The sequence below is a fragment of the Ambystoma mexicanum genome, chromosome 12 (assembly GCF_040938575.1).
Source record: "Ambystoma mexicanum isolate Mex_15411 chromosome 12, UKY_AmexF1_1, whole genome shotgun sequence".
NCBI classification, from domain to species: Eukaryota; Metazoa; Chordata; class Amphibia; order Caudata; family Ambystomatidae; genus Ambystoma; species Ambystoma mexicanum.
Window position 1 is genome coordinate 1,215,399,476 of NC_090936.1, and position 25,387 is coordinate 1,215,424,862.

The 25,387-nt window shown below is 46.2% G+C and overlaps 1 protein-coding gene across 1 annotated transcript in view; it reads right to left on the reverse strand.

The window, feature by feature from the left end:
• Window positions 1-25,387, reverse strand: part of LOC138514391 (sodium-coupled monocarboxylate transporter 1-like) — a 987,363-nt gene that overhangs the window by 101,284 nt on the left and 860,692 nt on the right. Inside the window, exon 14 of the mRNA XM_069629873.1 lies at window positions 12,428-12,516. Coding sequence (XP_069485974.1) covers window positions 12,428-12,516 — 89 coding nt within the window. The remainder of the gene's footprint in view (window positions 1-12,427; window positions 12,517-25,387) is intronic.

The following is a 25,387-nucleotide window of genomic DNA, read 5'->3' on the forward strand; positions in this document are numbered from 1 at the left end:
GCCCCCTCACTTGTGGGTTTCCAACAGGGATACTCATAAGGATTCTGGGGCCACTCGTAAAAAGGATGAGGGGAAACAGCACAAGAAAGGTGACAAAGAATTCTAAATCCTCCCATCCAAAAGAGGGCCACAAACATAAGCAGGGTAAACCATTTGGGAAACCAGGTCAGTCTAGTGAAACCTCTGGTGCTAAACCAGAGGGAGGTCAGCAAAAGCCCCCATTTGTCAAAACATTTGGAAATTGTTATGCTTGTGGGTCAACTGACCATGTGAAAGTGGATCCTAGATGTAAGGGTGAACCTTCAGGGGTCCACACTGCCGCCTTAGCCTTCGTCTCTGAGGGAGGTCTTATGGCAAGTGGAAGCTTTCAACTAATGGCTGAGGAACCCATTGGAGTCTCTGCCAGTGTTTCATTAGTGTCCCTGGTCTGTGGGAACAGCAGAATGTAGATGTGTATAAATCTATACCAGATAACACAAAAGAATACTACAAGGACAGTGTACTGGTGAATGATTAGGAGGCACCTGCTATTAGAGACACTGGGGCCAGCAACACAGTGGTGGATGAAACCTTTTTAAAACCTGAGGATGTTGCTAAGGCACCCAAAGGCCCCACTAAGCTTGCTGGAGGCCCTATCCAGGTGGTTCCAATACTACCAGCTCTCATCCAGTGCAACAATATGACTAAGAATACCTTTCAGTGTACAAAGTGAGGTGCCTGGGAGAGTTCTGTTAAGGAATGACTTAAAAACTCTGAGTTGTATCAAGCACCCCAAGACCTCCCAGTCAAAGGAAGCAGGAGCAGACTAGGAAGGCCAGAGAGCTCACTTTAAATGACTCTCAGTGGGTTGTTACAGAAGAATATATTGTGGAAACTCTAACCCAGGTTCATAATATAAATGCATACTGTGCCAATTGGCGTCAACTAAGTCTATTCCCCAGCATCCCATTATCCTTAACACTACATAGTATGTATCCACCTACTAATAGCCTGTCTATCTGCGTCCTCATCTTCCTAAACATTATAATTCAGATTAAGATGGCTCCACGTTCACCTAATATGCCCTCTCCAACCTTGTTTAACAACCAGGCACCATATTCATACATAAACAACCCTCAGTTGCTACCCACCAGTCTCCCTCGCACTACCACAGACAGAAACCTAGGACTTAGAGCTAGACTGGCCAAAATACATGAGCCTCTCGCTCGCTCACTGCCTACTTCACAAAATTCCAAAGAGCAGCCGCCACAATCTAGTTCTTCCACAAGAATTCCGAATCCACCCTACAACCTCATCCCCAACCCACCTCACAACCTCCCCAGTCAGGACACTCGCGAATCAACACAGGACAACTACTAAAAACACAGGTGGCCCTAAGATCAAGGGAGCCCTGATTAACGCAAGATTGTTAGTAGCTCATGCCACAGAAATTGCCAACCTGATCCTTAAAGAAGATCTTGACTTTCTTGCTATTACTGAGACTTGGCTACACCCTGCAGCAGGCCCCATGCTCATGCAAGCAGTCCCAGACAACTACTCTATCCTGAGGCAAGATCACCCCAATTCCAGAGGAGGGGGTGTCGCCATTATACACAAATGTAGTCTGTGCATGAGACTAGCAATTTCCACTAATGTCCTCTCATGCGAAACACTATCAGTCAAAGTCCCACCCACTAATACCCAAACCCTCAATATCCACTTGATCTACTGCCCGCCAGGCCCCATTGGCACTTTTGATGAAGACCTTTACGCCATTCTATCCAGCAATCTCAAAAGTTCTTCCCAAGTTCTTACCCTGGGAGACTTTAACTTGGGCTACAATGACCCGGCAGATCAAAAAGCCAGCACCATAGTTAACACCCTCACTGAACTAGGCTTTGCGCAAAGAAGCACGGCACCCACTCACTCGAAAGGTAGAATATTTGACTGGGTGGCCGACCATAATTGCCTAGCGAATATCACAAATATTTCACCACTAGTCTGGACCGACCACTACCTGGTATTGTTTTTGTTGTCTACTGACAGACCCCCACCTTTGCCCATCACTACGGCCCTTCCTACTCTCACCAGAAACAAGAAGAACATTACACTAGAAAGACTCATCCCGAATTTACTCCCCACACTCAACTCACTCCCCGATAACCTGGAACCTGTGATCCTGGTTGAAGAATATAACAAGGTCATGACTACCTCGCTGAACCTCATCGCCCCACTCAAACTCAGACCTAGCAAACCTAAAACGCACCTTAACAAATGGTACACACCATTCCTCAAAAACTTAAGGCAGCAAAAAAGAAACTGCGAGGCCATCTGGAAAAAATCCCCTACAGCCGCAAACAAACTTAAACTTTCCAAACTAGCCGCATTGTGCAAAAAAGAAATCTACCTGGCTAAACGAACCTCCTTTGACTCTCGCATTTCCCAAGCTAAATCTAATATGAAGGAACTCTTCTCTATACTTAAAGAAGTAGAAACCCCCATACTATCCCTTGATACCTGCACCAAAGATAAAAACTGGTGCTCAGACATTCAAGATGCCTTGGCAAATAAGATCGTGACCCTTCAAAGCAAAATCTCTAGTAAAAAAGGTACATTAAAAGACATTCCCCCTTCCAAAACCCCGGACAAGCTCACGGCCAAAGATCTCCTCCGTTTCAAATTCTCTAAAGTCAATACTCTTGATATAGAAAAAATTATCCTGTCCTTGAAACCATCCAATTGCCAGGGAGATCTATGCCCAGCACAGCTCATTAAAGACGCCGCTCGCGACCTCTCCCCTTTCATCACTAAACTGATCAATGCCTCCTTCACCACCGGCTCTATCCCTGCCAACCTAAAACAATCCTGGGTACTTCTTGATTATTGTAACGCCCTTTACCTGGGAACTTCTAAGGCCACCACCAACAAACTACAAACCCTCCAGAATAACGCCCTGAGAGCAGCCCTAGGCATCTCCAGAAGAGAGCACATCTCAGGTTTTAGCCAAAAGAACAACTGGCTCTCCACTAGAGATAAAATTCTACTAAAAACGACCCCTCAGAACTGCATACAAAGACTGCCTCTCTGTCCCAAACTTCAAACTTGCCACCATAGGAGGCAACAGCTTCTCAGTAAAAGCAGCCAAACTATGGAATTCCTTGCCGCCCAACCTTAGAGTAGATATGCCATACCTGAATTTCCGGTCCAAGGTAGTCTCATGGTTGAAATCCAAGAACCACCGGGATAGCTAAGTCTTAAGGCTATCCTTTCATGCCATTAGCAAACATTGTAACTACGTGTGTCCACTTGTACTCCTGTATATACTGTATATATTGCCGGTTCTCCTTATTTGCTTGTATATATCCCCATTGTCTACTTGTATTATTTGTATCTGTAACTAAGCTACACATATTCTTGTAAATGTTGCGCCCTGATATCCTTGGGTACATCTGCGCATTATAAATAATAAAACAAACAAACAAACGAAACACCCAGTCCACAGGAAGAGCAAACTTCTGTTTCCAGGAAGAAAGAGACAAAGGGGAAACTCAAGGTCTCAGGAAACAAGAAAATTAGCACTCCTGTGCATCAAACCAGGACATCCCCGAGAGGGCAGTCCAAAGTCACACTTGTGACTACTCAAGCAGCTGAGGCTGGTTCAACCAGATGATGGTGAATCAGCTACTGATGACACAGACCTGGAAGAAGCCCTTCCCCCTGTTGGAGATCTGGATCCTAAAGATCATCCTGAGCTGCAGACTTTGCTTGCAGAAGGTGGCCCCTGTAGGGCAGACGTCAGCAGAGGTCAAAGAGTGTCCTACTCTTGAGGGACTTTGCCAACAAGCAGCTTCCCAGCTGGATGGGCAAGAGCTAGGGAAGCACAGGTTGTACTGGGAGGATGGCCTCCTCTACAGTGAACCTATTGAGTCTACCCCAGGATACTTAAAGAAGACTTGTAGTGCCTCAGGAGGCAAGACCTCAGTTAGCCCATGAGATTCCTTTTGCTGTTCACTTAAGTTTTAAGAAGACCAAGAAAGGATTTGATTTGATTTGATTTATAAAGCGCAAAAAACCAGGCCCAGGGGCAACCGGGCGCATACTCTTAAACATGTTACAAAAAGCAGTAGTTATAGAAGTTACAAAAATATACAGCATATATACATGTACATACTCTTAAACATGTTACAAAAAGCAGTAGTTACAATGAGTTACAAAAATATACAGCATATATACATGTACCGAAGGGTACCATTAACAGCGTATAATACAGGGACAGAGCAGAGAGAAAATGTATATTCAGTTCTGTACCCCACATGGAGTCTGGACTGTGTCAAGGTCTCATGAGTCTTGGGAGAGCAGCCATGTTTTAGCATTGTTCTTGAAGGAGTGGAATGATGGTTCAAATCTGATAGGTGTGGGCAAGGTGTTCCAGAGTTTGGAGGCCAGGACGGGGAAGCTCACCCCACCAGCTTTTTGGAGTTTGCATCTAGGCACGATGAGGCTGTGAGTTTGGGCTGCTCTGGTAGGTCGAGTGGAGGTGTGGCGTGAGAAGCGAGTGGACAGGTAAGGTGGGGCGTTATTGTTCAGACATTTGTGAGTCAAAGCTAGGGTTTTCAGGGCAATTCTCTGTTTTACCAGGAGCCAGCGTAAGTCCAATCTGACGGAGGATATATGAGAGCGTCTCGGGATGTTTAAGGCTGCCCTTAAGGCATTATTTTGTACAGTTTGCAATCTATTAAGGTTAGACTGACTGGTCCCTAGGTAGAGAGCACTACAGTAGTCGATTTTGGCCATAACAAGAGTTCTGGCGAGTGTGATACAGTTGGTGGAGTTTAGGAAGGGTCTACAGGCAGTGATAAGTTTGCAGGTATAGGCCGAAGCTGACCTAACTGCGTTTATTTGTCTGTTCAGAGAAAGCGAGGAGTCAAGATAGACCGCTAGCGTCTTAGTATCTTTGGAGACTTTAATGTCATTGCCGTCAATAATGAAGGACTTGTAGGTTTGGTCTAGTTTGTTGAGCCGATGATTTGATCCTAAAAGTAAGAGCTCAGTCTTATCATCGTTAAGGCAAAGTTTGTGCTGTGCCATCCAGGCCTGGATGACCGAGTAAACATCGTTAAGGGCTTTGGTGTCAGCTGTGTAGTCTCCTGTGATAGGGATGAGTATCTGGGTGTCGTCCGCGTAGTTAGTGTAGGAGACACCCAGATAGTCAAGCACATCAAAGAGGGGCTTGGTGAATGTGTTATACAACGTAGGGGATACACACGAGCCTTAACGAACGCCACAGTGAATGGGGGAGGGATCCGCTGATGCCAGCGGTGAGAAGACCCTCATGGATCTTTTGCTCAGGAATGAGTGGATCCAGGCATTGGCAGAGTCGGAGAAGTGGGCTGCAGATTTGAGATGCTGGCAGAGTATTTGGTGGTTGACCAGATCAAAAGCCGCGGAGAGATCGAGGAGAAGGAGAAGAGCTAGCTTCCCATTGTCCTTCAGTGACTCCATCTGAGTTTTCAAGTCGATCAGAGCTGACTCCGTGCCATGTTTAGGGCAGAACCCTGATTGTCTTGAGCCCAGGAGATTGTTTAGTTCGAGGTAATCCTGAATCTGCAGGTAGGCTGCGCGGTCCAGGATCTTGAGCAGGAATGGGACCGTAGTGATAGGTCTGAAGTTAGTTGGGATATTAGGGTCAAGGGAGGGTTTTTTGAGGAGTGGGATAACCCATGCATCCTTTAGGTTGTCGTGGACAATACCCGTCTTGAAAGAAGCATTTATGAATGCTGTAATGAACGGGGCTAGCTCATGAGATGCTTCCTTGATAATAGGTGCTGGGCAGGGGTCGCCTTGGCAATTGGAAGGTTTTAAATTGTTTATGATGTTTTCTACTTCGAGAGTAGTGAGTGGGGAGAAGGAGAAAGGTTTATGCGGATAGGTTAAATGTGTATTAAGTGTAGGTGTGGTCGGTGGTTGGTCAAGCTGTAGGGATTTCTGTTTGTCCCTGATTTTAGATTGGAGGGTAGCAATTTTACCCAGGAGTGCTGACTGAATATTGGTGCACCAAGTGTTGTCTTTGGAGCAAGAGTCAGGGGGGGCTGCAGGTGTCTCGAGTTCCTTAAGGATATTAAAGAGTTCCTTAGTATTGGACTGGGCTGACATAATGCGATTATTATAAGAATCTTTTTTTGCCTGGAGTACAGCTTCTTTATAGTTAAGAGTGGCTATCAGAAGACTGTCCTTGTGGGTGTTGGAGTGGTGACTTCTCCAGCGTGACTCTGCTGAGCGTTTCTCTTTGCGTAACACTCTAAGCTGGGGAGTAAACCATGAGTTAAGGTGTGCTCGTTGTTTGGGTTTCCTCAGTTTGAGCGGGGCGATAGAGTTGATGGCTGCAAGCAGTGACTGTTTATACATGTCGGCTAGATTGGTGGGGTCTGAGCAAGTGTCAGGAGCGTTATTTAGTGTGGGAAGGATAAGGGGGAGTATTTTTTCTGTCGTAATGTTCTTTTTATTTCTAGTGAGGGTGGCTGGGGTGACCAAAGGCCTGGGTGGTGGGGCTGCTTCAATGCTGAAAGTGATGACATGGTGGTCAGACCACAAGCAAGGGGCGTTGGAGATTACGCTAATATTGCAAATTTCTCTTTATTTCTAATGGCCTAAATTGGGGTCTGATGTGGATACATTCTGTAGAAGATGTCACACTTGCCAGACTTCTGGCAAGAGTTGAGCCAAGAATGTGGCACTTTTGGTGCCTCTGCCAGTGGTGGGAGTCCCTTTTGAGAGGGTAGGCATCGGCATTGTTGGTCTCTTAGACCCTCCCACATCTTCAGGCAACTGATTTATATTGGTTGTGGTAGACCATGCTACCAGGTATCCTGAAGCCTTACCTATGAGGACTGTTACTGCTCAGGCAGTGGCTAAGGCCCTCCTTGGTATCTTTACCAGGATTGGTTTTCCAAAGGAGGTTATCTCAGACAGGGGATCCAATTTTATGTCCCACTACATGCAGGCCATGTGGAAAAACTTTGGAGTAACCTACAAGTTCTCAACAGCCTACCATCTCCAGACCAATGGATTGGTGGAGAGGTTAAATAGAACTATGAAGAGCATGATAGGTGCTTTAGAAGAACCCCTTGGAAGAAAGTGGGACCTTCTACAGCCATGCCTTTTCTTTGCTTATACAGAAGTCCCTCAAGAAGAGGTTGTCTTGAGCCCATCTGAGCTTCTCTATGGTCATCCGATTAGAGGCCCATTGGCCCTAATCAATGAGGGGTTGGAAAGTGCTCCTTCCCACAAGCCAGTGAGAGTCACTGACTATATGTTAGGTCTCCGAAGGAGAATGACACACATGAAGACAGAGAGCTTCTGATAACTTGAAAGCAGGTCAGGCTCTAGTGGAGCATTGGCATGAGCAGAAGGCCAACATGGTTGAGTTGACTCAAGACCAGCTAGTTCTAGTTATGGTACCTACAAGGCAGAGGGCCTTGCAGGACAAATGGGTTGGACCCTTCAAGGTTTTGGGAACACTTGGAGTGGTCAATTATTTGGGGGACGTAGGCAATCCTAAGGAGGCCCCCAGGGTCTTTCAAACCAACCGCCTAAAGACCTATGTCTCTAGACCAGAACTGGGAGCTTTGCTTCTAGCCTCTGCTCAGGAGGCGGATGAGAGTGAGCCTCTACCTGACCTCCTCAGGGGACAACCTTTAGATGGGAAGATAGAAGGAGTTAATCTCTCTTCTGATCTGACACTGGAACAACAGGAGGAGTGCAAAATTCTGTTAAATCAGTTTGCCCCTCTGTTTTCACTATCACCAGGCTTGGCCTCTTGGGGCAAGCATGAGATTCTCACTGGTGACGACTGTTTATCTGTCAAAAGCAGAGGTTACAGAATGTCAGACCATGTAAAAACCCACATAAAGGAAGAGGTCAACAAGATGCTTGATCTCAGGGTAATAGAACCATCTACAAGTCCATGGTCTAATCCAGTTTTGCTGTTACCAACGGCAGGATCCAAGGAGTTGAGATTCTGTGTGGACTATAGAGCTCTAAATGCAGTCACCACGACGGATGCCCATCCTTTGCCTAGGACAGATGAGCTGGTGGACAAACTTGGTGCAGCCAAGTACCTCAGCACATTTGACCTAATGTCAGGCTATTGGCAAATAGCCCTGACAGACCATGCCAAGGAGAAAACTGCATTCTTCACCCCAGCTGGCCTCTACCAATTCAAGGTAATGCCTTTTGGATTAAAGAATGCACCTGCTACATTTCAGAGGATGGTAAATCATGTTCTGAATGGGATGGAGGACTTCTGCATGGCATACATGGATGAAATTGCAGTGTTCAGCCCTACTTGGAAAGAACATGTTGACCACTTGGGATATGTATTGCAGGCTCTTGAGCAGGCCAATCTGACCATAAAGGCAAGTAAATGTCAAATTGGTCAGAGTAAAGTGGTCTACCTTGGACATGAGGTAGGAGGAGGTGAAATCAGGCCATCGCCTAGCAAATTACAAGTTGGAAAAGACTGGGCCACCCCTACTACTCAAACCCAAGTGAGAGCCTTTCTAGGCCTCGCAGGTTACTATAGGAACTTCATTGAGAACTATGGGACCATAGCTTCTCCCTTGAATGTGATCTCCACACCCAAATTCCCCAAGACGGTCAGGTGGAATGAGGAGTGCACTAGGCATTTGAAGGACTCAAGAAAGCCCTTTGTCAAGCCCAGTCTTAAGAGCTCCTGACTACAACCAATCCTTTATTGCACAGACAGATGCTTCCAATACAGGTATAGGTGCAGTTCTGAGTCAGCTGGATGAGAAAGGCAGGGAACACCCAATCTGCTTCATCAGTGGAAAACTGAAGGAACCTGAAACAAGGTGGGAAACCATATAATGTGAATGTTTTGCCATTGTGTGGTCTTTGAAGAAGTTTAGACCATACTTGTATGGATCTACTTGTGTTATTCAAACAGACCACCAACCCTTGAGATGGTTAATGCAGATTGTGGGGTGAAAATCCTAATTGTTAAGATGGTCAATGAGCCTACAGGGGTTTGATTTTACCATAGAACACAGGTCAGGGTGTAATCACTACAATGCTGATGGTCTCTCCAGAAAGTATGACCGACTGGATTAGGAGATTCATCCAGGGGTGGATTAAATCCTCCTGTCCCCTAGGCTGGGGGGATGAGTGTTAGGGAGAATTCTCAGAAATGTGCTAATTCCTCCCTACCTTAGAGACCCCCAGCAACTTGGCTGGATTTTGAGGACTTGCTTTTTTTACCTGGAGAGAGTGAGAACCTTTTTATGCCACTCTCTCATGTATTTTAATGTGATTTCTGAGCTCTGTGTTTCTTTTGGTTGTGGAGTCTGACAAACTCCATAGGCATCATCATTTACATTGTGTCACACAGCACCTTCAGTGCAGTGGCACAAGGAAGTCTTTCATATTTCCCAAAAGTTTAAATACCTTCTCTTGAATAAACAACTGTTTCCAAGAGCAGTAAAGTGAATTTGACTTCACTTAAACTTGTAACTTTCTAGACCCAGCACACACTATCTAACAATAGGGTGCAGGAGGAGTTACTTAGTTTCCCCTTTGTCTAGCTTCTCATGTAACATTTTTATGTTACCACTTCCTCACTGAATGGTTGGTTGCAGTGGTTTACATTTAACTACCGTATTGTGCAATTTCCACGGTAGGAAGCAAAATGGCCCTGGTCTTCTTTTTTCGCCATTTCTTTGTTGAAAGGTGCTTCTTGAGATTTACTCTGCGTGGCAAACCAGGTTTGGTCCCTTTGTTCGCTTTGCCTTTGGTAGGATTTACGAGTGAAGCCCACCTCTGGCTCCAGGGCGTCTGGTGGGGGCAGGAAGTGAAGGAGGTGTCCGAAACTCCCTGTGCTTGGTCTCCTAGGAGACCCAAATGTACTCTGTGGTGATTGGCTGGCTGGCTGACTGTCTGGCAAGGACAGCCACCCAGCTGGATGTCTGACAGCTAGTCTGGAATGAATGGGAGAAACCTGCATAAAAGGCGAGGCTTTTTGGCTTTGAAGGCAGAGTCGACCACTGGACAAAAGAACCGATGAAGAACTTGAAGAGGATGCCTGCTGCAACTCCTGGACCGTTGGTTTGCCCGGTGAGGCCCTGCTGCTGTGCTGAAACTCAAAATCCGTATCGACAGATAAGCCCCTGCAAGGACGACTTCCCCCCTTGAGTTGGTGGGACCAATCAACTCCAAAGTAAGCCACCAGGACATCCTCTCGGAGCTGGTTGAATTTCCACAGAGTTGCTACTGGAAATCGAAATGCCAGGGAGAGGAACACAAGATTGTGTGCGTTGCTTTTAAGTTGTCCAAGAGCTCCAGGAAGATCCTCCAGACTCCCAGGAAGCAGGACTAACTGAGCCTGAGCTACCTCAGAGTGCTGGACCCCAAATGTAAGGAAAGTCCATCTCGACAGCCAGAAACCACGGTGTTGCTATTTGTGGTAGATGCGAGGAGCTGAAACACTGAAGTGCCACTTGTTTGAAGATTGCCGGTTGTGGTCGGTGACCGTCCCATTGCAGTGCAGGAGTCCCCAGAAGTCCTCGCTCTTGACCCCATTGACTGAGGCCCAGGAACACCAGGATCTGCAGAGCTGCACAGGAACAGAAGTCATCTGTTGCACTTTTCTTCAACCTAAAGGTACTGTACTGTCTAAGAGAACTTACCTCTTGTCGTGTAACTGCACTTGTTCTCTGTTGGTGAGACTTGTCGTGGTTGCTCTGTAGAGTTGCTGACAGCTTCTTTACCTCACAAGCCTAAACAGCTTGTGGCCCTACTTTGAATTCTTCTATCTAAAAAGACTTTTAAAACATTGTGCAAGACTTTTACCTACCTCTGAGAACTGCTTCAGTTTCACCTAGACTTTGGATCAAATTGACTTTGACTTAGCCTGGCTCCCTGAAGGACTCTTCTTCCGTCTGTGAATGTGTTTGGTCTTCTTCCAGGAAAGGGTTAACTAACCTTGCATTGGGGGGGTTTACAAAAGTACTTACCCAGTTTTGAGAAATATTTGTGAGATCTTTTTGTTGTGTCATAATAACCTTTCTCTTTGACAAACTCTTAAATCGGATTCTAAATGCAGCAGTGATATATTAATGTCCCTAGCACCCTAACTATTGAAGTCACCTAAGGGTGTAGGTAGTGTCTGTGGGCCATTACAAAAGGGTACTTACTGATTTATAAATATTAAGAGTGTACCTATGAGTGTTACTGTTATATTGCCCCCTTCTGAAGGCTTATTCTAATTGACTGATAAATATATGAATAATTGTTTATGCATGAAACCTTGTGTGTAAGTGTTTATTTGAATACTTGTCACTGTGAATGTCTGTGTAACTCCCCTACAGCTCACATTGACCCCTCTTGAGATAAGCCTGGCTGCTCAGCACGCTACCAACCTGTGTAGTACAAGCTTATACCAAAGGTTGGGTTTCTATTGCCAGGGGTTTAGGGTTGTTGTAGTGTACCCAAAGGGTTCTGCATATAATCTTGCCTAACAGCGAGGACATGGTGGTCCGTTACATGCCTTTTCCAGAGTTGGCATCATTGAGCATTTAGCCACCCCTGGCCTCTAGGGTCGCCTTCACCACACTTCCTGACCTCACCAATGGGACTTTGTTACCTGTGTCAGGCCCAATTTGCTGACCGCCCCTGCAAAAGTATTAATCCTGCAGCGATTTCCACTGCAACATGTTGAAGCGTCCTTGGAGATCAGGGTGTTTAAAACGTGATACCCACAAACAGCAACAAAGTACATGCCTTCTACCCGAGGATTAAATCACATCTACAAGTGTTTCATGTCACGACAATTAAGGCTCCCTGTTGTCTGTTTTTACTGATTTTGACAGAAAAACATACATTTAAATCAATCTGCTTTCTGTCAGCCTTTCTGCTTGGTTCCCAATGCTGTCCATCATGCATTGCAGCCAATAACATTGCATACTGGCAGCGTAGAGGGTGTAAACATTGTATGAAAAATAGTACTAAAGTTCCCCAAATTGTTGACAACATACATCTTATGTCAGCAGCAATCACAAGAGCAACCTTTTATTATCGTAAAAATGGAGCTGACATGGATGTGGAACAACCCAGTTCTATGGCTTTGTGTGTTTCAATAAATGTCTTTTTCATTAACACAAGCACTCCTGGCCTGAATCCTTCCGGATTCCTACCTGCTACTCCCTCTCTTCCTACTAACGTAAACCTCCCCTGCCAGGCTTAGCAGCTGCCAGAATGGCAGAAGGTGTGTTATTTAAAATCACTTCATATTACATTACAAAGGGATCCAGCAAAGTCAATTTTCAGTATATAGAGAAACAAATATACTGGCAGCAGGTTATTGAGTATCTAGAACGAACTGATAGAAACATTCATTCATTAACAGTAAAACTTGAATAGTGAAAATGTTACTTACGTGCTTCAACCAGGAACATGAAAATATACTGCATGCCCAGTCCTCTTTGGTTAGGAACAGCTGTGGGTTTATACTCTGCTTTCTTCCTCCTGAAAAAATCCCAGAATATGACTTTATCATTTCCATGAGAGCAGCAGGGATAACGTTATCAGGAATAAGGTTGTTGCCACCCATTATAATGGAATCTCTGACCACGGCACTTAGAAAATGTACACAGTTATGATAGTACATCAAACTCATGTGAAATTTGCTAAATAACAAATGCACCTTGTTCGGTTTAATCAGGGGAGCGCTGATGCCCGGAAACCCATGCAACAACAGGTTCTAACTTCAAAGTATAGCATTCAAGGCTCAGACATTAGGTGAATAGTGATCCATTAAATCATGCACAGTGCTTCTTTCTCAAGTTTCCACCAAATAGCTAGAAGCCTACATGTCTGCACCTTGGTTGCCTGCGGCTAGATTTCCCATCACCATCATCATACTCCTACACGCCATCATATTCTCCACACACTCCCTACACCTATCCTGGGTACTTTAGCAACTGCCCCCCACCCTGAACGTTTCCACTGATCTAGTCTTCTTGTCATTAATCCAAGCCATTCCATATCCTCTTCTCCTCTGGACTGTAGCAACTGCCCCCTCTAAATGTTACCACGGATCTAGTCTTCAAATTAGTAGTCCCAGCCAATCCCTATCCTTAACACCTCTTCTAAAAGATAGCATTGCTCACCCAACAACGCTAGCCATTGCACCCATAAGTTTCCCAACCTAAGTGTTGCTCTCGTCTCCCCCAATGTCATCTCTGCTTCCCTCCTCCTCTTACATTTCTCAGATGGAACTCAGAGTAGGACTCTGGAATGCCCATTCCCTTTGCAAAAATAATGATTTCCAACAGACAACTTCAACCATTATCCCATTCAACTCTCTGTGAAGTTGATAACTGAATCATGGAATGCCCTCCTAAGCACAGTTCCCCTGGCTGCCCTTCATATAAATCTGATGATTTGTATCATCCTCTTCAACTAACTTTTAAAGGGAGTGTAATTTGCCTAATGCCCAACAAACACTCCCCATCCATCCCTCTGACATCCACTGATTTCACCCCCTGCCCCTTCCTTTGAAAGAACAAATGACCTCTCTTTAATTATCTTTCTGATGGATGAGTCCTTTCTCCCACAGATTCATCATTTTAGATATTCTCTCTCCACCACTAGCTGACTCTGGGAAATTATTCAGCAAACAGGGGGCGTATTGAGGTGCTGCGTCGACTCAGATCAGCACCTTTGCAGAGCCAGACACCGAACGCAACGGTGAAGCCAGTATATGCAGTACCACGTGACTCCCATAGCACTACAAAAATCTGGGAATGGTACAAGGGTAAGAAAAAACACCACCTACTCAAGAAAACTGTGGTGAAACACTCAACAAAAGCAAGCGTCCTGCCCTGACAGGGAATCTAGCAAGTAATGTTAACCAACCTGTGCAACGAAGATCATATAGTCGCTTGACAGATATCCAAGACAGGGACTGCCCTGAGCAGGTCGAGGTGGCAGCCATGCCTCAAGACAATCAGGAACATTCTTCACAGCAGATCATAGCATTCTGAGATGCAGAGAATAATCCATCTGGACAGGGTCTGTTTAGTAGCATGCTTGCCCACATGGCCACCAGCATAACCTGCAAAGAACTGTTTCTCTTTCCCGATATCGCTCATCTGAGGGATACAGTAGCAGAGGGCCCACACAGGGCCCAGTTGATGGCACCTCTCCTCCACATAAAGGGATGAGGTGGAGAAAAAACACAAGAAGGTGGATCTTCTGATAGAGTGAAAGTCCGACACAAACTTGAGTAGGAAGGGTCATCTCATTCTCAAAGTCACCTTCTCCTTGGAGAACACCAAGTGAGGAGGTTTAACAGAGAGAGCCTGGAACACACACTCACATCTCACAGAAGTAACAGCCACCCAGAAAATCACATTAAGAGTGAGCAGTCTAACAGAACATTAAGGCATTAGCTCACACAGAGTGCTGTTATTCTCCCACCTATTCCCCTGGGATCTTCCATTCAGGTGGCCAGGGAAGGGCCATCGCTTTTGGATCCTGACCCTGGGGGTGGACGATCGAGAGAAGATCACCTAGGTAGGGGAACCCGGGGTTGTTTGTGGGAGTACCCCAGATGAGCTGCTGCATTCCCACGGGATGGCAGGCGAGGAGGAGCAAGTCCCAGAAGCCTTCATGGGGTATTTAGGTACCAGGATCCCTAATCCAAGAAGGAGGTGGAAGTGTCACAGTAGAAAAAAAGCAGACAAGGAGGAGGGCCAGACAAGACAGACATATAGTTTCAACCCAAACTCCTATTTGTCTTCCACTGGCTTAGACCAACAAGAAAGGAAATCACCCTAGGGCAGGGGACTCCCCTTTTTCCTCTATCAATCACCTTATAATGATTTGGCCCCTACATATAAATTTCCATCATAACCTGTCTTCCCATCCCCATTTCCAACAAGTACTGGGATGAGGAAGATGCGACTGAGAATAATGAAGATTACCCATAGACACAATATAGGGCTACAAAGTGAGGCCTACCGTCCAACACCTTTGAATTGTCCCAGGCAAGGTCAGGCACTTTTTCCCAACTGTGCACACCTGAATCCCAGTAGCTCTCACCTACAATATATAAAGGACGATTCTGCCAGAAGCATTCAGCGAGCTGAGGATGCTAGATGGAACCAGGAGGCCAAGGAGCAAAAAGCAGCAAGAAGAGGAGCCCGGATGAACCGCTGGAGTGAGGGACAATGAGACGCTGGCCCAGTGTGTGTAAAGTGCTGCAGCGTGGCAAGGGAGCTGTGTATCTAGGGAGCCGGAGCAGGATGAAAGGCTGCCTATCGGCCTTGGTTAGGCCAGTGCTCATTCCCATGGGATGTGTGCGGGTCCCAGGGGTATCCGAGGGGCTGGTGGTGAGACCCTGACCTCGACCCAAACCCATGGAAACTTACTTGACCTGCTTGTCGTCGCCCAGCTACTGTGGATGAGTTTTGCGAAAGCAGAGAGAGAAACTGAGTAGCGTGCAGGTGGCCAGAGCCGGAACGCTGTGAGGGGAAGAGCCTGGTGAAGCGAAAGCGGGAAGACAGCAAAGCGGAAAAAGAAGGTAACCGCAATGCGGTTACCTTCTTTCTCTTGCCGCTTTCAAGCAAAAGCTTGAAAGCGGCAAGAGAAAGAAAGCAGAATTCTAAGAAAAGGTGTGCTAGAGACAGAGCAAGTGCACTGGCGCACGAAAGCAGCTAAGATGGGGTGCGAAAAAGAGATGGGCGCAAGCAACCCTTAACAGAGAGAGAGACAGTACAGAGACAGTGAAAGGAAAATGGCCCATCATGAGAATGAGAGGGTGAGAGCAACCCAAAACTGAGAAAAGGGGGCAAGCGACCCAAAGGAAACACACAGGGTGCCATAGAGCACATTTAGGAAAAAAAGGTACAGGAGAGCACGGTGGAAAGTAAAGAGAAGTGTGCAAGAGGCACTGAAAGATGAAAAGCAGACACAAAGGTGCACAGCAGGAAAAGAAGGTGTGCATACAACAACGCAGAAAAGGACAGAGTGAAAGAGGCACAGAAGAGAAAAAAGTGCGGAGAATAAGGAGAGGGGTAAGAGGTCAGAGTGGCCGTACCTGGGAGGAGCAAAGAACCCAGCATTCTTGAAAGTCTCTGATACTACCCCCATGAAAGAACTGTACAGTGAAAGGTACATCCTGACGGGAGGAACCTTTTTAGTTTGCTTGAAACCAGAGGGTCCTAGGCTTGGGGAAGGGAACTCTAAGAGGCCCACAAGAGACATTGTTGAACTTTGGGATGAGGGCCTGACGCTGGGGTAAGGGAACCCTAAGAGGCCCATCAGAGACATTGGTGAACTTCGTAAGAAAGGGCTTATGCTTGGGTAAGGGAATCCTGGGAAGCCTAAATGGAACTGTGAATCCTCAGTTGAATTGTAAAGTAAGAAACCGTGAATCATTTGACCCAGAGGGGCCTAAGCCTGGGTGAAGGGAACCCTAAGAGGCCCACTAAAGACATTGCATAACTTTGTGAAGAGAGGCCTAGACTTGGGTAAGGGAACCTTGAGAGGCCTACCAGGAACTGTGACTTTTTGGTTGGAACTGGAAAGATCAAAGCTTGGGGAAGGGAACCCCCAAGAGACCCAGAGACCCAGTGAACTTTATTGGTTCACTGCAAGAGCCCTACGTGGGAGGTTCCAAGGGCGACCCTTTTGAGTTGAGCTATTAGTAACTGGCAGGATTACACCTATTGTTAAGACTACTTGAAACCAGCTGTGGTTTACGTTTCCTTTTGAATCATCATTTTTCCTTTAAGCAGATACCCTATCACTTATGGTTTAAGAGTGAGGGCAAGCATAGGTTTGGACACAGATGAACTTTGGTTTTAGACTTATGGACATCAACGGCCTTAAGAAACCTCAGTTGAGTGAACAACCCCCTTAATGTTAGGGCCAGATAGGCATTACACCAACCCTACAAAGTTTGATAATGTAAGTTTTCTTTTGAGTCTGTGGGCCTCATTATGACCCCGCCGGTAGCCATGCCAGTAAAAATGTCACGGCTGCCACCGGATTCATTTTTGTTCCGGCTCCCGGCAATGGGGTCTTACCGGGGCATTACAGCCCCAACAGTCGCGGTAATTGCCCATTGCCGGGCTCCAGGAAAAATGACTCCCCATTCCCATTCGAGTCCCATTGGACTCAATGGGAATGGGGAGGACGGATGCACCGGCAGTGGGTCCAACAGTGCATTTTCATCCGTCAAGGTCTGCGAGCAGGTGCCATTCCGGCCGTCAGGTCAGACCTGGCAGGCGGAAAGGCACCCACTTTGAGAACTCGGAGTATGGTCCGGTAACAACAGTTCCGTAGCTGACTTTTCTTATGGGAGCTGTGAGACAGGCATGGTATCGAGCGAGACACAGGGCCTCATTATGAGTATGCCGGTCCGGTAAAAACAGTGCCGTAGCTTACCGGCACCGTTGTTACCGGACCCGCATACTCATAATGAGGCCCTGCGTCTCGCTCGATACCATGCCTGTCTCACAGCTCCCATAGGAAAAGTCAAAACAAAATCAAAATCCCACTCAGTAACAAAGTGACGTGAGGGGACTGGTAAAACAAACCTTCCAGAAACTGGATCACAGTCAGGATAATGAAAACAAAGCCCAGCCCGGGGGTACTTTTAAAGACCGAAATGGCGGCCAGTGCCAATCTGCAGGCCCATCCGTGCCAAGGAAAGCAGGGAATGCAGTAGAGAGCTAGTTAGACAGTTCAAAGGTCCCAGGCCTCTCTCGCGACACCTGCATAGATAAAGTGCATGACAAACCTCAGAGTGGGTAGAATCACACACAGGACATTTTCTGACAAGTCCCACTCCTTATAGTTGAGCCTCTCAGCAGCCAAGCATGAAGGTGGGGGCTGCTAATACTCAGAAGGAGGACCCAACCCCTCGAGTGGGGGATCAGGTCCACCCTCGATGGGAGCCACCAGGAAGGGCAGATGGACATGTCCAGTAGCTCCGGGAACCGCGTTACCTGGACCCAGTCCAGAGCGGTTATTATCAGATTGTACTCAGACTTCCCCAGTCTCCTCAAAAGTATTGGCAGACACATGAACAAATGAAATAATTTTCATTTCCATTCAACAATCAATGCAGAAGAAATTCCCAGGAGAAGAACAAATCACAATTTCTGTTCACTCTGGAAGTAAAGAGGCCCACCAAGGATTTGCCCAGAAAGCGAAGATCTCCTTCAGAACTTTCTAGCAGCGTTGCTAAAGGTATGTGCGCTGAGATTCCGCGGTGACATCACAGCAAGATGGGTCTGCATCCAAGATGTGATTGCTGAGCTAGTCTTCCTTTTCTCTTCCCTCATCTTCCTGCTTACTTTCTCAGCACTTGACCTGGCTTCATCTTTTCCACCCATGACCCCATCACTAAGAGTCAACTGAAACACAACTCCATGGCTCTCTCCACTGTTTTCCCCCTTAGATCTCTATATGCCCCTACCACAATCAACTGTAGCATTATTATCTGAACATCTCCCCCATCCTTTAGTGCACACTGTTCAAATTGCTACTTTAATTAGTGAAAGAGCTTCATATAGTAGTTTGTCACTTGTAGTGTGGTACTTATGGTTTGAATTTTCCACTATAAATGCAAGACTCCGATTACCAGAATGCAAATTAAATAAGCACTGCAAAGCCAAAAGTCTAGCTTTGTATATGAAAACGATAAGATTGCATGAAAAGCCCCCAAAATACAAAAACTGCTTAACCTCTGCATCTGCAAAGCCAGACCTATGGCCATAGCTAATGCATGTTTTTGTAGGTTTGTCAATGAAGACAACTCACAATTCTTCATATAGTCTGTCAGAATAGCCAGCTCAATGTTTGCTCTGAATGCTTATTTATTTGTATTTTGTATTTATTTGTATTTTTATAGCGCTTTACGGCAAAGCACTATATGGGATAAAAACGGTACATAAAATGTCAACATGGAGGAAACAGGTCAAAACAAGTAGGAGGGTAAGAGATCACCTTTAAGGTGGATCCGAAACAAAGAGAAGAAGGGGAGAGAGAGCGAAGGGCCAGAGAGAGGGCTTTCCCGTGGCGTGGGGCTAAGAGGAAGAAGGAGCGAAAGAAACGGGACTGAGCGCAGGGTTGGGGGGGGCGAGGGGCAGTAAGAAAAAGAGATTGTGAGGGAAGAGACAGAGAATGAGAATAGAACATTGCAAGTGAAGAGAGATAAGGGGGGAAGATTATAGAGAGATCTGCAGACTAAACTGAGAAAGTTAAACTTGAGCCGAGATTGAAATGTGTGTAAACGCAGAGAGGAAAGAGCAGGAGAGATAGTCCTGGGGGTTAAGGCAACTAAGAGACGGAACGATGAATCAGCAATTGATTTGAATGGACATAAACGAGAAACAGGAGAACAAAAATCAGGGATGAGCAATAGAAAAGTCAGGAAAAGAAGAGGGAGAAAATTAGAACTTTGCAGCATGAAAGGAAAGAAAAGGTCTTGCTTTGCGGATATTGTAAAGGTTTGCTCTACAAGAACGAGAGAGAGAGGAGATGCGGTAGTGAAAGAAAGCGAAGTATCTAAGTAAATGCCAAGATTCTGAGTAGTAGAACAGATAGGTAGATTAGAGGGAGGAAAGGAAATAGAACTGGGGTGTGGGGGGGTGGAAGAGGCAGGAAAGAACAGACCCTCGGTTCTGGAGGAGTTTGATAGCAAGTAGTCGGGTCTATCCAAGAATGAATAGCCGAGAAGAAGGATGAAATAGTAGCGTGAGCCTCATATGAGGAGGAGAAGGATAGAAAACGTTGAGTGTCTTCCGTATAGAGATGTGGGAAAGATCAAAAGAAGAGATGTTAGCCGGAAGAGGACAAGTGTAAAGTGAAGAAAGGAAGGGGCCCAGGACAGAGCCTTGGGGGTCCCATGAAAGAGAGGAAGGGATAGAGACACAGCCCAAGAGACAGTAGGTATGATTGGAAAGATAAGATTTAGACCAATTGAGTACAGGGCTGGATAAACCCAGTGAAGAAAGAGGGAAGAAGAGGAAAGTGATCAACAGCATCAAAGAATTAAGAGAGAGGAGTGTTTAGTATAGCGTGCAGATTGTAGAGAATTAAGAGAGAGGAGTGTTTAGTATAGCGTGCAGATTGTAGAGAATTAAGAGAGAGGAGTGTTTAGTATAGCGTGCAGATTGAAGAGAATTAAGAGAGAGGAGTGTTTAGTATAGCGTGCAGATTGAAGAGAATTAAGAGAGAGGAGTGTTTAGTATAGCGTGCAGATTGAAGAGAATTAAGAGAGAGGAGTGTTTAGTATAGCGTGCAGATTGAAGAGAATTAAGAGAGAGGAGTGTTTAGTATAGCGTGCAGATTGAAGAGAATTAAGAGAGAGGAGTGTTTAGTATAGCGTGCAGATTGAAGAGAATTAAGAGAAAGGAGTGTTTAGTATAGCGTGCAGATTGTAGAGAATTACAGACAGAAAGAACGCAGTCTCGGTGGAGTGGTGGGGGAGAAAGCCAGATTGAAAATCGGGAAGCGGAATAAAGGATGGCATTCATTTTTATTTTTATTTATTGGGTATTTATAATGCGCCTGCACAACAAAATGGTGTTTCAAGGTGCATCAAGACAAGGGAGGGGACAGTACAAGGGAGAAAAAAAACAACAATAACGTTCCTACTAGGTTTTGAGACATTCGTATCCTGCAAGTGCCGTAACAAGAATGAAGGGGAGAGCGGGAGGGGAGGTTAAGGTTGGGGGTGGGGGAACAGGGAAAAAGACAAACAAAACATGTTCCTAATAGTTCATGTAACAATTCGGAGCGTGCAAGTGCAGTAACAGAGATGAGGGAAGAGGGGAGAGGGGAGAGGGGAAGGGTGGGAAGGGGTGAACAGGGAAGAAGACAAACAATGACGTTCCTTCTAGGTCATGAGACAATTTGGAGCGTGCAAGTGCAGTAAAAAAATGAGAGGGAGAAGGGGAAGAGGAGAGTCCAGGATGGGGAGGAAGGGTCATGCTCAGGCGGGAGGGAGGAGAAGGATACATTAAGTGCAAGTGAACCGGTTCACTTGCACTTAGAGGAGAGGGTGCACAAGGTAGTGCTTGAGGAGAAGCAGGAGGTAGCCAGGGGCACAGAGTGATCGCAGAATCCGCCAAGGCTGGGGCAACAGAGGCTATTTTGTCCTTGAAAGTTCAGGAGGAGCAGGGGAACACCTGTGAGGTTGAGGCTCTCAAAGAGCAGAGCCGTTCAGAGACCTCAATGGGTGATGTGGGAGAGAAGAGAGTAGGAGGGAAAGGGAACCCAGTGAGGCCCGAAAGTTGTTGAGGGACTAGCACAAAACCAACTTCAACACAGCAGCAATGCAGCCATCTAGATTCAAGTGCCCAGGATAAAGGGGAAGGCCTAGATTTCAACATACAACAGAACAATCAAAAACACCTCGATGTGAGATTCCTGGATAGAGGAGAAAAAGCCTATGTTTCAACATGCATCAGAGCAAGCAAAAACACCTAGATGCGAGATTTCTGGATAGAGGAGAAAAAGCCTATGTTTCAACATGCATCAGAGCAAGCAAAAACAACAAGACGTGAGATTCTTGGATACAGGGGAACAAGTCTAAGGGCCTCAATGTGACCCAGGCGCTAAGTGTTTAACGGCGCAGTAAAAGGCAGTGGCGCCGTTAAACACCTAGTGCCTAATTACGAGGTCCCTTTGTGGGACCCGACCTTAACGGCTGGTTTTACCAGCCGTTAAAGTAGGGACCCGCAAAGGGACCTTGGTGCTAATTACGGTACCGCAATTTGCGGTACCGTAATTAGCGCCTTCCCCATTCCCATTGAGCCCTATGGGGCAAAAATGGGAATGGGGAAGGGCCATGGCCGCATGGGAAATTACCGCCCCACCAACCTCGGATTGGGGTGGTAATTCCCCATTCCGCCATGGCGGACTCCGGCATGGACCATGCTGCTAATAGCACCATGGTTTAGCGCCGGAGTCCTAATGAGGCCCTAGGTTTCAACATATGTGTGAGCAGGCAAACACACATTGGGCCACATTACGACCCAGGCGGAGGACCATGGTGCTATTAGCACCATGGTCCATGCCGGTGTCCGCCATGGCGGAATGGGGAATTACCACCCCATTCCGAGGTTGGTGGGGCGGTTATTCCCCGTGCCGCCATGGCCCTTCCCCATTCCCATTTTTGCCCCATAGGGCTCAATGGGAATGGGGAAGGCGCCAATGATGGTAACGCAAATTGCGGTACCGTTATTAGCACCAAAGTCCCTTTGCGGGTACCTACTTTAATGGCTGGAAAAACCAGCCGTTAAGGTCGGGTCCCGCAAAGGGACCTCGTAATCAGGCGTTAAAGGTTTAACGGCGCCGACACCTTTTACGGCACCGTTAAACCCTTAACGTCAGGGTCGTAATGAGGCCCATAGATGCGAGAGTCCTAGATAGAAGGAAAAGGCCTACGTTTCAACATACATCAGAACAAGTAGAAACACCTAGATGCAGGATTCCTGGATAGAGGGAAAAGGCCTAGCTTTCAAAATACATCTGAGCAGGTAAACAATCATAGATGCGAGATTCGTAGCTAGAAGGAAAAGGCCTAAGTTTCAACATACATCAGAACAACCAGAAACACTTATAGGCTAGTTAGCTGGATAGGGCCTAAGTGCCCAAAATGGACAACTAACAAAAGTGGGTGATGTGCAACAAACTAAAGCAATGATAAAAGGAGTAATACGAGAGTTGGGACAGTTCAATAGGGAGCAGTAACGGCTGTTCCCCCTGCCCGCATCATTCTTACTTTGTTAGTTGCTGCTGGTTGATGGCTACGCTGCATGCTCCACCGGCAAATACAAGCAAACACAGTCTAGGAGCTGACCTTTGCCTCAGGCTCCTTTGGCGCAGGGGCTGCACGGGCAGTGGGGCTGCCCTAGGGGCTGCACTAATGAGGAGGCATGCAGCCAATGGAGGGTGGGGTGAGGGCAAGTGGGGGAGGGCAACAAGCCAACAAGCGGGAACATGAGGGGAGAAAGCACCATGTGTGCGGTGAAAAAAGGAACACAAAAAGAAAAAAGAATAGACAGCAATTTAGAAAGATAAGCAAGAAGGGAGATGGGTGGAAATTGGAAGGAAGAGAAAGGTTCAGAGAGGGTTTTTTTAAGAATAGGAAGAATAATTACATGTTTGAATGGAAAAGGAAAAACAGGTCGAGATCGATGTATTGAACAGAGGAGTGAGAAAGGGAAGAAGAAGAGCATTGACTTTTAGAATTAGAGTGGAAGGGACAGGATCGTGGGGGGCAGAGGTAGGGTGTGCCTTGGCCAGCAAAGCAGCAGTATCAGAATCAGAGATAAGGGGTAAAGGAAGACAGAGATATAGAGGGTGGGGGCACAGAAGAGAAGGAGTGAAAAGATAGAGAGGAGGGAATAGTGTTACAGAGAAGAGTGACTTTGGAGGAGAAGTACAGGGCCAGGTCATCAACGGAAAGGGAAGAATAAAGATCAGGATCAGGAGATGGGGAAAGAGAATTTGAGATAAAGTTTGGAAGAGACGACGAGGATCAGAAGAATAGGAATGAAGAAGGTCAGAGTAATAGGATTTTTTTGCTGAGAGAAGAGTAGTGTTGAAGGCAGAGTGAAGAGAGGAGAGGGTAGTAGAATCCGAGTCCACAAAATTACTTGCACCAGCAACGTTCTGCTCAGCGAAGATTGTGCCATAGAGAGCGGTGATGGGCAGTAAGCCAAGGATGAGGAGGCTTCCGGGTAGGAGAAAATTGAGTTGTCGGCTGTGGAGCATCAAGTAGCACAGAAAGGGGGGAGAAGTGAGAGGGGGTAACAGAGTTTGCTAGTAGAGATGCAAAACACTGTAGGGGGGAGGAAAAAAGTGCATGTAGAAATAAACAGCGAGGAATTGAAGGCATGAAGGTCAGGGCGACAAAATGAGTTAATTGGCGGATGAGCAGGAAGGTAGAGAGAAGGAATAATGGAAAAAGAAAGGAGATGTGATCAGAAAAGTAGATTGGGAGAGCAGCAACAGAAGTGGTCAAAAGTGACATTGAATCAAGGAATCACGAGGAACCAGAGATCTGAGAGGGAGGAGAGGGGACTGAAGATAGATTTGAGAATGGAGATGACTAGGACAGAAGAGTGAGTCGAAGAAAGATGGACGTTGAAGTCTCCAAGGAGGATAATAGGAGTATCAAAAGGCAAAAGAACAGAAAGAAGTGTCAAGGAGGTAACAGGGCCAGAGGGCGGTAGAGCAAAAGGAGGAACACAGAAAAGGGACCTTTAAAGAACAAGTACTGGTACTCAAAGGGTGGAAATGTAGGAAGATCAGGAGAAGAAGAGGAAAGTGAGAAAGAGGAGTGATAGAGAATGCCAACCCTCTCCCCCTCAGGCAGGGAGATGGGCAATGGGTATGTGTAAAGGCTCTAGAAGTGGCAGCAAGAGCAGCAGGGGGTAGCAATGTTGATTGGGGAGATTCAGGTCTCAGTAAATCATAGCAATTAAAATGGAAAAACTATTCAAGAGTAGAATGAGTTTTACAAGAAAGGGAGCATGTGTTCCAGAGAGCTGGTTTGAAGTGGGCGGGTTGGTGTAAATAAGGGGGATAGGTACGATTGGACAGGTTCCAGTAGAATGAACGCAAAGGATGGGGTGAGATAAGTAATGGGAGGGATGGATGCTGCCATGAAGAACAAGGAAAGTGAAAAAAGGAGTAGAAAAACGAGGTAATAAAGGGAATTTCTATGGCCAGCACGTACCATGCATGCTCAAGAAATCAGCCTGGTCTCATATGTATACTATGAAACGCTGGTTGAATTTAACACTGCTCCTTTCTACTTGTAAATGATATTTTTCATACAAGATGGATAGCAAAGTACTGACTAGTAAGAGCTGGTGAAGGCCATCTGAACCTTTGCTTCATCGAAAAGATAAAACATCTTCTGTAATGGGCTGTCAAAAGATACTAGCAAAGGCGAAGCAGACAGGCCAGGACATCCTGCTCCCAATGATGGAAATAGTCAAAGCAAATGGCAAATTCTGCTTTATGAACAAATCCTGCTCCTGCCATCGTCAGGACAAGGAGTGGCTTCTAAATGGTCTGCCCTCCTTTCTAAACTTCAGTGTTCACAAAGTGTTTGCAACACAGTTTTTACTTATTTTGTCCAGCTATTACCGTGATTTTCACTCCTATTAATGCGGGTGCTGTTACCCTTTCTAGTCACTGGCGGGTTGGTCGAGCTATAGCTCGTACAGTATTAAGCTTCTAATTAATAAAAGAAATATGTCTTATGCTTGTGAATTATTATCTTCTGTTCTCTTCTGAACTATTCCAACATCCCTTCTTTCACAGTAACCTTGGAAGGAGGCAGCTCATCCACTGCCTGGCC